General features: G+C 42.6%; 1 protein-coding gene across 4 annotated transcripts in view; it reads right to left on the bottom strand.

Annotated features, from left to right (window-relative positions):
* LOC109894814 (neuronal PAS domain-containing protein 3) overlaps positions 1 to 15180 on the bottom strand; it is a 382790-nt gene that overhangs the window by 49908 nt on the left and 317702 nt on the right. For all 4 annotated transcript variants that reach the window (XM_031828698.1, XM_031828700.1, XM_031828699.1 and 1 more), the window contains one exon: positions 3258 to 3435. In XM_031828698.1, the coding sequence (XP_031684558.1) occupies positions 3258 to 3435 (178 nt within the window). The remainder of the gene's footprint in view (positions 1 to 3257; positions 3436 to 15180) is intronic.

Consider the following 15180-nt stretch of genomic DNA (forward strand, 5'->3'; position numbering starts at 1 on the left):
TGTGACACATAATGAACTATTTATGTCAATTAGTTTTCTTTTTACACCTAAATGAACAGAATATTGTTGAACTCATTTGAATGATGTCAGACTGAACTGCACTACCTTGACTGGACACCGCTCCCTGTGGTGAGAATAGAAAATAGAATAGAAAATGCTGTTTTTAATGCGAGAGCTCTGCTGCCCACATATGAAGTTAAAAAGTGAAACTTAATTACGTCTCCTCCTTAAGACAGTGGCGTAAACGTTCCAAACCATTCATATGGAGAGACATGCTATATAGGATTGTTGTGGGGGGAACATTACTGGGAGTTCAAATGAATACCAATCAATAAATGACTCCCGAGTGCGACCTGAGGAAGACTGATGGATAGAAATATATTGAAAAAGAAGTTGTCATTTGTGCCTCTCCGGAATCTCAGTGTAAACAAACAAAGCTTTGCTTTGATTGGGCCAAAATACTTCATGTGCATTTGTGTGTAGCAACACTACAACTATTGAAAACGATTTTATACTGGCATCGTAAAAGGCAAAACTGTATATTTATTAACCCATATTGTCGTCTTGATTGGGTGAAATATTCAATGACCTCTATTCCCTTCCTGCAATCTTTACTCAGAAAATGACACCCCCCCCCCCAAAATGATTCTTCATGTAATACAAATAGAAGAAAAACCGAGAGATCACTTGTTAGAAACCCAGAGCCGACTAGGTTAAAAAATATATCTGTCGATGTGCCCTTGAGCAGGGCACTTAACCCTCAAATGTAAATAATCACATCGCTAGTGCATCCCGCTCCACTCTCATACTTAACAAAGAAACCTTGTTGACAAACACCCAGGATTACTATTTCCAAGAAAAAGACTGTCTGCTCAGACACGTACACACACCCCACTCACAGCTTTATTACCAAGCTGACACGCCCTTGAGAGGAGAAGGGGGAGGAATCCCAGTCTGCTGCATGTATGCAAAATAGACTGTTGATAACACTATTATATCCTGCAGGTATGGCTGGGGAAGAAGATGTGACATCCCTGTTGGTGGAGCTGAGAGAGGATGTACAACAGGCGCTCTGTGGTGGAGTTGTGTGTGTGTGTTTGTGTGGGTGTGTGTGTGGGTGTGTGTGTGAGTGTGTGGGTGGGGGGGTCGCTGTCTGTGTGTGTGTGTGTGTTTACGGGTAAAGTGGGAGGTGACAAGAGGATGGAAAAACCTGGCATTCCCTTAAACACTGCCCGCTTTCTCTTTCACTTGGCTGCCAGAGAGAGAGAGGAGAGAGAGAGAGAGAAAGAAAGAGAAAGAGACAGAGAGCGAGGGAGAAAAAGGAGAAAGGGACAGGAAGTGGTGGAGGTGGGAAAGTGTTGGGTGCCCTTTTTCTGTTCCTACAGCCCATTCATAATGAGTCCCTGTGTACACAAATAAATCTCAATGTCAGGAGCCCTAACGCTCATTAGATACCCTCTTTATTTTTCTCTCTCTCTCTCCTCGCCAAAGAAATGAACATTGGAAAGCACTCCTACACAGTCTCTCCCTCTCCTCTCTTCTTCCGCTGCTCTGCCAGTGTGAAATATCTCCTGCCGGGGAAAAAAGGCACGAAAAGGACAAAACCACAAATGTGGAACTTCAATTAATTTAAAGCCCCAATCAGCAAAGAATAAATCCTTCGCAGATCTAATTACTGAGTCTCTCCGAAGACCCGGGCCGACCAGCCAATCTTCCTCCTGTTTGAACAGCTTGATGAACTAAGGGACTGATGGATATCAAGTCATTTTGTTTAATTTATAAATGGATTTTCCCCTAATACTTAAATTATCATCAGTACAACACAATGAAAATGGGAACATTTGGAAGGCAAAGCCTATAACAGGCCTGAAAAGAATCCCAATGAGGAATGTCACCTCTTTTCATTCCTTCTATACAATTCCTTCTCTAATTAAATTGGGGAAGGAGGCAGGGTGGGTAAGCTTGTGTTACAGTACGGCTGGGCTTCACAGTCTCTCTCTCCACTGTCCCTGTGAGGATCTGGGGCATTGCTGGAGACACTCATCAGACGTATCATGTCACACACACTCCCTTCATTACAGAAACCCCCCACAGACTGGTCTGAGAGTGAGTCAACAGCCAAATGAATCTACTGTTGTTCTTACTTGACACTACAAGGATAAAATGCAGCAACTCAGTACTGACATGGTCTAAACTGTCTGTACTCTATTGTAAAAACAATAACAAAATCAGGTATGCCAGCAAACACCCAAACTCATAATAGCTTTTCAAATAACCAAAGCAAAGCAATTACAAAACAGCATAAAAATGCCAAAAGCTCCCTTTTGAAACCATGTTGAAGATGGCACATTTCGTTCTAATGTTAACACCAATCAGTTTTTTCATTAAAAGCCACCCCATCCCCCTCTACACCGTCTCCCTCATCTCCCACCCCATCCCCCTGTCTCCTATCCATCCCCAACTCTCCCACTCCCCCCACCATCTCCCACCCCATCCCCCTGTCTCCTATCCATCCCCAACTTTCCCACTCCCCCCACCATCTCCCACCCCATCCCCCTGTCTCCTATCCATCCCCAACTCTCCCACTCCCCCCACCATCTCCCACCCCATCCCCCTGTCTCCTATCCATCCCCAACTCTCCCACTCCCCCCACCATCTCCCACCCCATCCCCCTGTCTCCTATCCATCCCCAACTCTCCCACTCCCCCCACCATCTCCCACCCCATCCCCCTGTATCCTATCCATCCCCAACTCTCCCACTCCCCCCACCATCTCCCACCCCATCCCCCTGTCTCCTATCCATCCCCAACTCTCCCACTCCCCCCACCATCTCCCACCCCATCCCCCTGTCTCCTATCCATCCCCAACTCTCCCACTCCCCCCACCATCTCCCACCTCATCCCCCTGTCTCCTATCCATCCCCAACTCTCCCACTCCCCCCACCATCTCCCACCCCATCCCCCTATATCCTATCCATCCCCAACTCTTCCCCTCTCCCACTCCCCCCACCATCTCCCACCCCATCCCCCTGTATCCTATCCATCCCCAACTCTCCCACTCCCCCCACCATCTCCCACCCCATCCCCCTGTCTCCTCTCCATCCCCAACTCTCCCACTCCCCCCACCATCTCCCACCCCACCCCCCTGTCTCCTATCCATCCCCAACTCTTCCCCTCTCCCACTCCCCCCATCATCTCCCATCCATCTGCCTCCCTCTCCTCCCCCTTTGCCCGCGGCGGGTGCCCTGTAAAGCCCACCTGGCTCGGGGGTCTCTGCGTGTGAGGAGGAGGAGGCAGAGCTGGCGCCGTCCTCTGTGGCAGTGCCCTGAGAGAGGAGGCCTCGGCCTGGAGGCAGCTTCATGCCCAGCTGCTCTGCCATCTCAACGTGGTCGCCAGGGTGGACGTAGTCAAACACACTGCTGCCTGTCAGCTCCACCTGCAGGGAGGAAGACATGAACAGGGACTATTAGTATTTATGCAGCAACATCCCACACACACACACACACACATACATACACACAGATACTAACAGTCCAGAGTATGTTGTCTTGTTTTTACAACAGCCTTTACTCTCCTAATAGGCTGAACCTGTGTGTGTGTGTGTGTGTGTGCGTGTGTGTCTCCAGAGGTATACAGGATCCTGTAACAACACAATTCCCATTCCTAATTCTAACCCCCCTCCCAAAATTCTAACTTAACACCCATAGAAAATTACAAGCTGCTTTAGTTATAAAATGAAATAAATGAAATCCCCTAACCTTTAAACACTCTCATTTACTAGGATGAAAACAGGATTTGCCATCGTTAATTGGGGATGACAAGGAAAACCAGCAGGCTGTTAATATGTCTCTGCCTCTAATACGAACCCCCTTCTTGAATATCCAATTGCATGGCGTTGGTATTTCCTTCAGTGTGTTTGTGTGTGTGTGTGTGTGTGTGTTGGTATTTCCTAAAGTGCGCTGGTGGTGTTTGGCCATGCAGCGCTCACTGATCAGGTTGGGCCTACTGGGACCAGAGGATTACATGGGAATAATCCCTTTAATGTCAAATCCCTTTAAGCAATTTAGTCCTTCATAAATTATCATCCCAAGCAGAAACAATGATTAAGAAGTGAAATGATACACCAATACCGTGAAGTGAACTTCCTGTTGTAGCTGTATGTGTTTACGATTTACAAGGTATTTGGGCGTGTCTTACTGTCTAGCCAAGAACACGACTTAAAATCAATTAAACATATTAAAACCATAAAATATAGCAGGCTGATGAAAGTGGTTGAACATAGCCTATAGTTTCACTAGAATCAAATGGCATGATGAACCATAGAATTAGAATGAGTGGAACAGATATAGAACCTCTAACCATGGGCATTCAAATTCTACTCATTCTTATTTCTATATCTACTCATTCTTATGGGATGAACATCCTCTGTCTGTCGAATAGGCTGCTTTTACATCAAGCGTGAGGCAAGTTTAGCAAATGCATGAAGGTAGATACGAAAAACAAAGATAAACAAACCTATTACCCAACAATGTTATCATTATTATTTCTTTGTTTTAGTGATGTCCTTGACCAAGAGGACACGCTAAACGAATGAAACCAAATGAGGTCTCTGTTGTCAAACTTGATAGTGTCCCAACTTTGAAATGAAAAGCATGACGTTAATAATTTCGTAGAGGTCAACTGGACGGTATGCCAGGAAGACAATGCCCATGCACACTTTTGTCATCACGTCTTTTCATTTTTCATCACAAAGGTAAAACCACCCATACCATTGTTTAATCAAATGGTATCACTAAGCCATATGACTATTTAATAGTAATAGCTTAATAGCTTCTGAATCATTTCTGTCATGAAAACAACAAACCCCTGTGTCTCTCCAACATGTTTCAGTCCAAATGCGTATCTAAGAACTTCCAGGCAGGACAGTACACAGCAAACAGACATAGTTCTGTTAAAGATATCCTGACATAATGTATATGGTGCCTTCGGGAAGTATTCAGACCACTTGACTTTTTAAAACTTTTGTTACGTTACAGCCTTATTCTAAATTGATTAAATAGTTTTTTCCCTCATCAATCTACACACAATACCCCATAATGACAAAGGAAAAACAGGTTTTAAAAACACTAAAATATTACATTTATATAAGTACTCAGACCCTTTACTCAGTACATTGTTGAAGCACCTTTGGCAGCGATTACAGCCTTTAGTCTTCTTGGGTATGACACTACAAGCTTGGCACGCCTGTGTTTGGGGAGTTTCTCCTATTCTTGTCTGTAGATCCTCTCAAGCTCTGTCAGGTTAGTTGGGGAGCGTCGCTGCACAGCTATTTTCAGGTCTCTCCAGAGATGTTCGATCGGGTTCAAGTCTGGGCTCTGGCTGGGCCACTCAAGGACATTCAGAGACTTGTCCTGAAGCCACTTCTGCTTTGTCTTGGCTGTATGCTTAGGGTCTCTGTCCTGTTGGAAGATTAACCTTCATCCCAGTCTGAGGTCCTCTGGAGCAGGTTTTCATCAAGGATCTCTCTGTACTTTGCTCCGTTCATCTGTCACTCAAGCCTGACTAGTCTCCTAGACCCTGCCGGGAAAAACATCCCCAGAGCATGATGCTGCCACCACCATGCTTCATTTTTACGTTTTACAGTGAGTATAACAAACATTAGGAACAACTTCCTAATACTGAGTAGTGGCTTCCGTCTGGCCACTCTACCATAAAGGGCTGATTGGTGGAGTGATTTGGCCGGGCAGCCAGCTCTACGAAGAGTGTTGGTGGTTCCAAACTTCTTCCATTTAAGAATGATGGAGGCAGACATGTTGACCTTCAATGCTGCAGACATGTTTTGGTACCCTTCCCCAGATCTGTGCCTTGACACAATCCTGTCCTGGAGCTCTACAGACAATTCCTTCGACCTCATGGCTTGGTTTTTGCTCTATCATGCACTGTCAACTGTGGAACCTTATATAGACTGGTGTGTGTCTTTCCAAATCATGTCCAATCAATTGAATTTACCACAGGTGGACTCCAATCAAGTTGAAGAAACATCTCAAGGATGATCAATGGAAACAGGATGCACCTGAGCTCAATTTTGAGTCAATTATGAATACTTATGTAAATAAGGTATTTCTGTTTTGTATTTTTTTATACATTTGCAAAAACCTGTTTTCGCTTTGCCATTATGGGGTATTGTGTGTAGTTTGATGAGGAACGTAACAAAATGTGGAAAAAGTCAAGGGGCCTGAATACTTTCTGAATGCACTGTATATCTTTAGATAAAGATAGACATGATTCTGTTAAGAAATGGCTGTTTTTTATTTAAGTAGTATGTGTTCAGGAATTGGAAACGTGTCTAATAAGCTATAAGAAGTTTGTTAATGGATATTTATATGTTGTGTTTTAAGATATCATTTCACTTTTACTTGGTGTTATCACTGTTACACACATATGACACAATGCATATATCTTTAGATAAAGACAGACAGAGTTCTGTTAGAGATATCATGACACAATGCATATATCTTTAGATAAAGACAGACAGAGTTCTGTTAGAGATATCATGACACAATGCATATATCTTTAGATAAAGACAGACAGAGTTCTGTTAGAGATATCATGATACAATGCATATATCTTTAGATAAAGACAGACAGAGTTCTGTTAGAGATATCATGACACAATGCATATATCTTTAGATAAAGACAGACAGAGTTCTGTTAGAGATATCATGATACAATGCATATATCTTTAGATAAAGACAGACAGAGTTCTGTTAGAGATATCATGACACAATGCATATATCTTTAGATAAAGTAAAAGGAAGCAACAGAAAGGAGAAGACGATACATTACAAATAAGTCTTCTCAGAGTCTCCCTCTACATCCCAAACGGCACCCTATTCCCTTTACAGTGCACCACGTTTTGACCAGGGTCCATAGGGCTCTGGTTAAAAGTAATGCACTATACAGGGAAAAGTGTGCCATTTGGGACACAGCCTTTGGCTTCTATCTATCTACTAGAACAAGGGGGAATGAGATTCTCTCAGAGGGCTGGAGAGGTGGATGCTGAGGTGGCTGGGGATAGAGATGGAGGGGGCTAGAGGGTTGAGGGGGCCAGGCCGTGTGGCTGGGCTGGGGTTAGGAACTCCTACAGATTACGAATGGCTGGATCTCCCCTCAGACAAAGGAGTGACATAATCACATCCCCCTTAGAAAAGAGAGACCATTTTACATCAGTGTTTAACCTAAAGAGCAACACTCTAGCATGGATTACTGGACTAAGGATGAGAGATCCCATTTATAATTGGATTAAGATACAATAATAAGAGATGACAGTGGCCCGTGCGGTCGGCGTGAATGTGCCAGCCCAGTGCTGACTGGCTGGTGAATGCATTACACAAAGTGCTTTAAAATCTATTTCAGAATGGAGATGAATCAGACCAAAAGCTATCTCTCTTTCACAGGCTTTGGCGGCAGACAAACCTTTTGTTGCCCATTATAATTCATGAACACGACCAATGACTATTTTAACTGCATTAGAATGAGCCTCCTTTTCCACACAAGTGGCTCAACAATGCACTCATCTGCCTTAATCTTTGCTGATGCCCAGATGAGAACAATGCATAGCCGGGGGAGAAATAATATAGGCTCAAATATTCATTGTGTGGCGTCGTGGGCAGTAAAGTGGCCAGTGTTGTCTATTACAAGAGAGGCAGCAGATTATACTCTGTGATTGCAGAAAGGACACTTGGATTACAGCAGCTGCGTTTGCATTGTAAATGAGGCTGGTGTGGTAGCTATCGTCAGGGCCGGTGCACGGCTGGGCCAGGCGCCCTTAGCAACATGCTTATTCTGTAGAAGGTCACGCAGTAATATCTCCCCCCCATGAACCTCCCTCTACGCCTATTACACCTGACAGACCAGGAAGGAAGGAAAGAAGATATTCATATAAAACAACCTGATTCAACCAAACATAAAAAGGAAAAAGAGGATTGTATGCTTTTCAAAAGTAAAAAGGACACCACTTAATGAGTTTCCTAGTAGAGTTTCATATTAATGATGAAAATATCTGATTCAACCGCCACCAAACATAAAAAGGACGTAATGGCATACTTCTTTGTTTTGAAAGGAAGCCCCTTAATTAGGTAGGGCTTCAGAAATGTCATCTTCTTTTATTAAGCGTTCTGCTCCATCAAAGCAATAATCACCACTGTCAAATATCATCACATGATGGACAGCCTGCCTCCTCTCTCTCTCTCTCTCTCTCTCTCTCTCTCTCTCTCTCTCTCTCTCCGTCTCTCTCTCTCGCTCTCTCTCACCCCTCCACCCCCATCTCCCCAACCACCCCTTGCCTTTGTACCCTGAGGGGTTTGTCATCGCTCCCCGTTCAAAAGCACTGGGACCCCTCTGCCAGGAGACAACCCCTTCATTATGACACAATTACTCCCTGGCATCAACCAAGTGCAGTGTCTGTGTGTTTGTGTGTGTGTGTGTGTGCCTCACCTCCGCTCTGCTCTGCTTAACCTGTTTGTAATAATCACGCCTGCCATCAGACGCCATCATGGCAGATCTGGCCTTAGCAGGGAAACACATGCATGATCAAGAGCCAGACTCGAAATGATGAAATGTCTGTGTGTATATGTTTTAGAAACCCCCAGAGACAGGTAGACTGTGTGTTGTCACAAAGACTTGAGGAGGGGCAGAGAGATAACTTGTGACTGAACAAGGAACCTTTTTCCATTACAGACACTTTATTTAAAAAAGCTAAAAGCCATTTAAGTCAACACTCAGATGAGGAAAAATTATCATATGTAAAATTACAAATAAAACTGTAAACTGTATGTAAAATCATGAATAAATAAATAACAAGTCTTCAAACATGCATATTAAATTATGAAATATGAACGCGCTGTAGAGGACAATCCCACGAGGAAAGAAACATTACAGATGACTAAAAATTCCCTCCACACATGTCTAAAATATCAGTGTGACTTTGTGAAGTACTAATCCAATAAATTGATGTTGGCTCTAGGGTTCAGAATTAATTACCGCATTTAACATTAGCTAAATGGAATATTACACGTTTGATAGAGTATAATTACTCTTGTATTAATGATTCATATTACATTGCCCTCATTGATAACACTTGGCATAAAGCTCAGCAGTTTAAAAAGAAGAAGGAAAGTAGAAAAAAAGACCGTTTCCTGCTGTTCTTGTTGGGTTTGAATAGCTAGTGCCGGAGCTAACTAAACTAAACAAAAATATAAATGCAACATGTAAAGTGTTGGTCCCATGTTTCATGAGCTGAAATAAAATATCCCAGAAATGTTCCATATGCATAAAAAAACGTATTTCTCTCACATTTGTTTACATCCCTGTTAGTGAGCATTTCTCCTGTGCCAAAAAAAAATCCATTCACCTGACAGGTGTGGCATATCAAGAAGCATGACCATTACACAGGTGCACCTTGTGCTGGGGACAATAAAAGGCCACTCTAAAATGTGCAGTTTTGTCAAACAACACAATGCCACAGATGTCTCAAGTTTTGAGGGAGCGTGCAATTGGCATGCTGACTGCAGATTTAGATTTCTTGGGTCACTGGCATACACACAATACCCCATAATGTCAAAGTGGAATTATGTTTTTCGAAATGTTTACAAATTCATTTAAAATGACCCCTTTGTTATGGAAAGCCTAAATAAGATCAGAAGTAAACATGTGGTTAATTTGGTTAAGTCACAATAAGTTGCATGGACTCACTCTGTGTACAATAATAGTGTTTAACATGATTTTTGAATGACTAGCTCATCTCTGTACCCCATACATTCAATTATCTGTAAGGTCCCTCAGTCGAGCAGTGAATTTCAACCACAGATTCAACTACAAAGACCAGGGAGGCTTTCCAATAACTCGCAAAGAAGGGCACCTATTAGTAGATACAAATTAATAAATAAAAGCAGACAATGAATATTACTTTGAGCAAGGCAAAGTTATTAATTACACTTTTTATGGTGTATCAATAAACCCAGTCTCTACAAAAATACAGGCGTGCTTCCTAACTCAGTTACCAGAGAGGAAAGAAACTAGGCCAATAGTGACTATAAAACAGTTACCGAGTTTAATGGCTGTTTATGGAAAAAACTTAGGATGGATCAACAACATTGTAGTTACTCCACAATACTAAATGAATTGACAGAGTGAAAAGAAGGAATGCTATACAGATAACAAATGTTCCAAAACATGCATCCAAGGCACTAAAGTAAGAGCGCAAAAAATGGGCCAAAACAATTAACTTTATGTTTGTTCGGGGCAAATCCAATACAACACATTATGGTTTTACCACTCTCCATATTTTCAAGCATAGTGGTGGCTGCATCATGTTATGGGTTTGCTAGTAATCGTTAAGGACTGTGGAGTTTTTCAGGATAAAAAATAAATGGAATGTAACTATGCACAGGCTAAATCCTAGAGGAAAACCTGGTTCAGTCTGCTTTCCACCAGACACTGGGAGATGAATTCACCTTTCAGCAGGACATTAACCTAAAACACAAGGCCAAATCTACATGAATTTCTTAACAAGACGACAGTGAATGTTCCTGAGTGGTTTTGACTTAAATCTAATTGAACATCTATGGCAAGACCTGAAAATGGTTGTCTAGAAGCGATCAACAACCAACTTGACAGAGCTTAAATCATTTGGAAAGGAATAATGGGCAAATGTTGCACATTCCAACATGGGCTCAGAAAGACACACAGCTGTAATCACTGCCAAAGGTGATTCTAACATGTATAGACTCAGGGGGTTGAATACTTATCGAATCAAGATATATTAGTGTTTTTTTTTTGTTGTTGTTACAAATGTTCACATTTTTCTTCCATTTTGACATTAGAGTATTTTGATCGGTGACCGAAAAAAGACAAGTAAATCTGTTTTAATCCTCCTTTCTAACACAACAAAATGTGTCAAAAGTAAAGGGGCGTGAATACTTTCTGAAGGCACTGTAATTTCTGACTTATTCTAGGAACAGCTGTCCAAATAAGAGGGAGGGCGCACCAGCCTTGATAATAAACCCTCAAAACTCTCCAATGACAGAAGAATAAGAGACCTGTGCTCTTAAGTGTTACAGTTGAAGATAAACCTGGCGTCATGTTGGATAGATACCAAAAGCAGCACCCATCTTCGGTTTGCGTGTGTGTGTGTTTTCTCTGCCAGAGTCGTATCACACCACACGCTCACGTAGAATAATTAATAACAGGGCCCGAGCGAATATCTCTGGGTATCTCCTGGTTCAAAAACAAATGGAAGGGGAACACAGATATGACTACAGCATCGTCGGCATCAGAAGCTGAGAGTATTCTAAAACAAAAACAGACAGCCAGTGGCTTAAAGGAAGCCAGTAATTAAGGGCAATTGGAGCTGTCTTTTCTGTGTGCTGGACGGGACCCAGGGGAAGCACCCGGCTACCTGCCTGACCTTGGCAAATGGTAGTCCTTGGCTGAGCCTGTGACCCGCAGAACCCCTCTCACATCCAATCTCCCTCACACAGTACGCAGGGCGACCTGCTGCATGCAAATCACCACTCCCCCGTGAGCCTGTATAAACTACAGCCTAATTAAATATTTTTTAACGATGTGAGTAATTTTTGCCAAGGGGTGGATTCGGGGGGAAATTTAATATGAGATCACAAAAGATGTTCCCGGCGTTGATTCTATAAATTAATGACTATCTAGTGCTTATGATAAAAGCACCAGCGCCAGGAATGAAAAGCAAGTCGGCAAAGCAAAAGAAGGCCTTATACTTCATTTGTCTAATAACCCAAATGCTTTCAGGAACCAAAAAAATTTAAAAACTAAAAAGGTTTTTGGAAAGTTTCCATGCCAACATAGTCCATCGTAAGAAAATGATAGATGACGTGGACATTGCCAAGCTCAGGGCAGCGAAGTAATATTTGGCAGCTCAACGACAAGGTCTTCTAATTTCACAAATCAAACAGACATACAGAACAGAACTGTATACACTCAGATGATGCTCCCTCTCCCTCTCTCTTTTTCCATGACTCTCTTTACTATAACATTGGGGTCCCACAAGGGTCAATATTAGGCCCCACTCTGTTTACCATCTATATAAATGCTCTCCCACTTTCTTGCCCACAAGTTGACATGCAGATGTATGCAGATGATACCGTACTGTATGTACACTCAAAAAACAGACAAGATGTTAACAAGTTAACTGAAACTATAGTCCACATCTCTAAATGACTGCCTAGGTTTAAATATTGACAAGACTGTTTGTATGTACTTCTAAGAAAATCACTGACCCTTCACAATTAGCTGTTCTTGTCAATGAGGAGAAATTGAAAGTCTAACTTCAAGTATCTCTGCATAATTTTGGACTTGACCTTCATAAAACAGGTGAAGAAGGTGGGAAACACTGTTTAGGTTTCTAAGACCTTACCTTCCTATATATACATATACACTGAGTGGACAAAATATTAAGAACACCATCCTAGTATTGAGTTGAACACCAACCCACAGTAATATTGATGTTGATTAATGTGCACTGTCGCTGTATTTAAAGAAAATATTTCTTATAATAATACTTTTTTTAAAGTTCCATATCTTGCCAAATGTATGTGGGTTAAACTATCTTCAATCTCCCCCTGTTTGCTTTTTGCCAACGCAATACACATCACAGTTGCATCATTAACTGTAGAGGACTTTCTCCAGTCCAAGTATTGTTATAGTGGCCAGATTACAGTAACCTTCAACAGGCCAGTGACAGCCAAGCTCCAGTTTTATTGGAGAAGCAGTCAGTCTCTCTCTGTCTCCTTCTCTTTCTCTCTCTCTCTCTATTTATTTCCTCCTGTCCTCTCCCCCTTTCTCTCTCTCTGTCTCCTTCTCTTTCTCTGTTCCTCTCTCTCTGTTCCCCTCTCTCTCTCTCTCGCTCTCTCTCTCTATTTCTTTCCTCCTGTCCCTCTCCCCCTTTCTCTCTCTCTCTCTCTCTCTCTCTCTCTCTCTCTCTCTCTCTCTCTCTGTCTCCTTCTCTTTCTCTCTCTCTCTCTATTTATTTCCTCCTGTCCTCTCCCCCTTTCTCTCTCTCTCTGTCTCTCTCTCTCTCTCTGTTACTCTCTCTCTCTGTTCCTCTCTCTCTGTTCCTCTCTCTCTCTCTCTATTTCTTTCCTCCTGTCCTCTCCCCCTTTCTCTCTCTCTGTCTCATTCTCTTTCTCTGTTCCTCTCTCTCTGTTCCTCTCTCTCTGTTCCTCTCTCTCTCTGTCTCCTTCTCTCGCTCTGTCTCCTTCTCTTTCTCTGTTCCTCTCTCTCTGTTCCCTCTCTCTCTGTTCCTCTCTCTCTCTGTTTCCTTCTCTCTCTCTGTCTCCTTCTCTCTCTGTCTCCTTCTCTTTCTCTGTTCCTCTCTCTCTATGTTTCCTTCTCTCTCTCTATTTCTCTATTTCTTCCTCCTGTCCTCTCCCCCTTTCTCTCTCCCTCTCTCTCTCTCTCTCCTCTCTCTGTCTCTCTCTCTCTGTCTCTCTCTCTATTTCTCTATTTCTTTCCTCCTGTCCTCTCCCCCTTTCTCTCTCTCTCCCTCTCTCTCTCTCTCTCTCTCTCTCTCTCTCTCTCTCTCTTCTCTCTCTCTCTCTCCTCTCTCTCTCTCTCTCGGTCTCTCTCTCTCTGTCTCTCTCTCTCTCTCTATTTCTTTCCTCCTGTCCTCTCCCCCTTTCTCTCTCTCTCCCCTCTCTCTCTCTCCTCTCTCTCTCTCTCTCTCTCTCTCTCTCTCCTCTCTCTCTCTCTCTCTCTATTTCTCTATTTCTTTCCTCCTGTCCTCTCCCCCCTTTCTCTCTCTCTGTCTCTCTCTCTCTCTCGCTATTTCTTTCCTACGGTCCTCTCCCCCTCTCACCCTCTCTCTCTCTCTCTCTCTCTCTCTTCAGCCTCTAATACCGCATTGTGCCACTTCTCCAGGAGGCCTTAATCTTCCTCTCCCAACTAAAGCCTACTTCAAGAAATGGAATGCTTGGAGAGGAGAGGACTGGATACTATACTACTGAATCAGACCTGATATATTATCACTGATAATAAATTACAGTGCTAGACAGATCTTCAGACTTAAACATTACACATACAATGTACCATGCCCACTAAAGCAAATAATTAATCACTCACTCAATCAAGTAATTAACTCTAGACATGTTTACAAATATTCGATTCATGCTCTTGTATCACTATTTGGAACATTAGATATCGCAGACAGATTTTAAAGGATCAACAATTATTTAAACTGAAATGTGCTGTATTCATCTGTTGACCGGAGAATTCTAAGCAAAGTCACTGTGCAGGCCAACACTGTAACACTCACTGAGTAGAACGGACATTCATTGTAGCCCTCTAGAATAGGAAAGTGGAGAGGAATAAGGGGGAAAATGTGTATAATATTATGCACAGAACATCATACAGTACTAATAGTCTTTTCCCTTTAAAATCAAGTGACAGAAACACTAACACTTGAGATGACAAGACATATTACTGCGTACATGTGTGTACCTGCGTATGTCTATTCTACCACAGATCTATAAAAAAGAATACAGGCCTGAACAAAACGACTCCATTTTTGTATCTAGAGAGCAGCTCTTACAACAGAGAGAGAGAGAGAGAGAGAGAGAGAGAGAGCGAGAGAGAGAGAGAGAGAGATGAGAGAGAGAGAGAGAGAGAGAGAGAGAGAGAGAGAGGGAAAATAACTTTAACAATTAACTTCGAAGGACAAAAAGGGTAAAAATTTCCCCCTGTGCTTTTTTTCTCCCTGGCCTGATTTGTATCGGGCTCTCAAAGCCCTCTTAGATCATCCTAATCCAGTGTGGCAAAGTAGCTGAATATAAGATTCAGATTGTCTTAGAAATTCTGCGCTACCAATCAGCTTTCTGACACCGCTTTTCTCTTCAACCTTCAGAACTTGTGACAGCAAAGACCAGAAGACAACTCACAAAGGAGCGCACAAATGGCAAACTCGGCAAGCTAGCCCCCTAATCCACAGAACAAAGATAGCACTTGACACTACAGAGCAGCTTCAAATCCAAATATTTTATCAATCACTACATTTCTTTCTCTCTCTCTATATATATATATTTTGTTCTTTTTTTTTGACGAGGTACAATTCAGGAACATCCAATGCGGACAGACCTCATCTTTGCCCCAAGTGG

Source organism: Oncorhynchus kisutch, linkage group LG7, assembly GCF_002021735.2.
Source record: "Oncorhynchus kisutch isolate 150728-3 linkage group LG7, Okis_V2, whole genome shotgun sequence".
In the NCBI taxonomy this organism is placed as follows: Eukaryota; Metazoa; Chordata; class Actinopteri; order Salmoniformes; family Salmonidae; genus Oncorhynchus; species Oncorhynchus kisutch.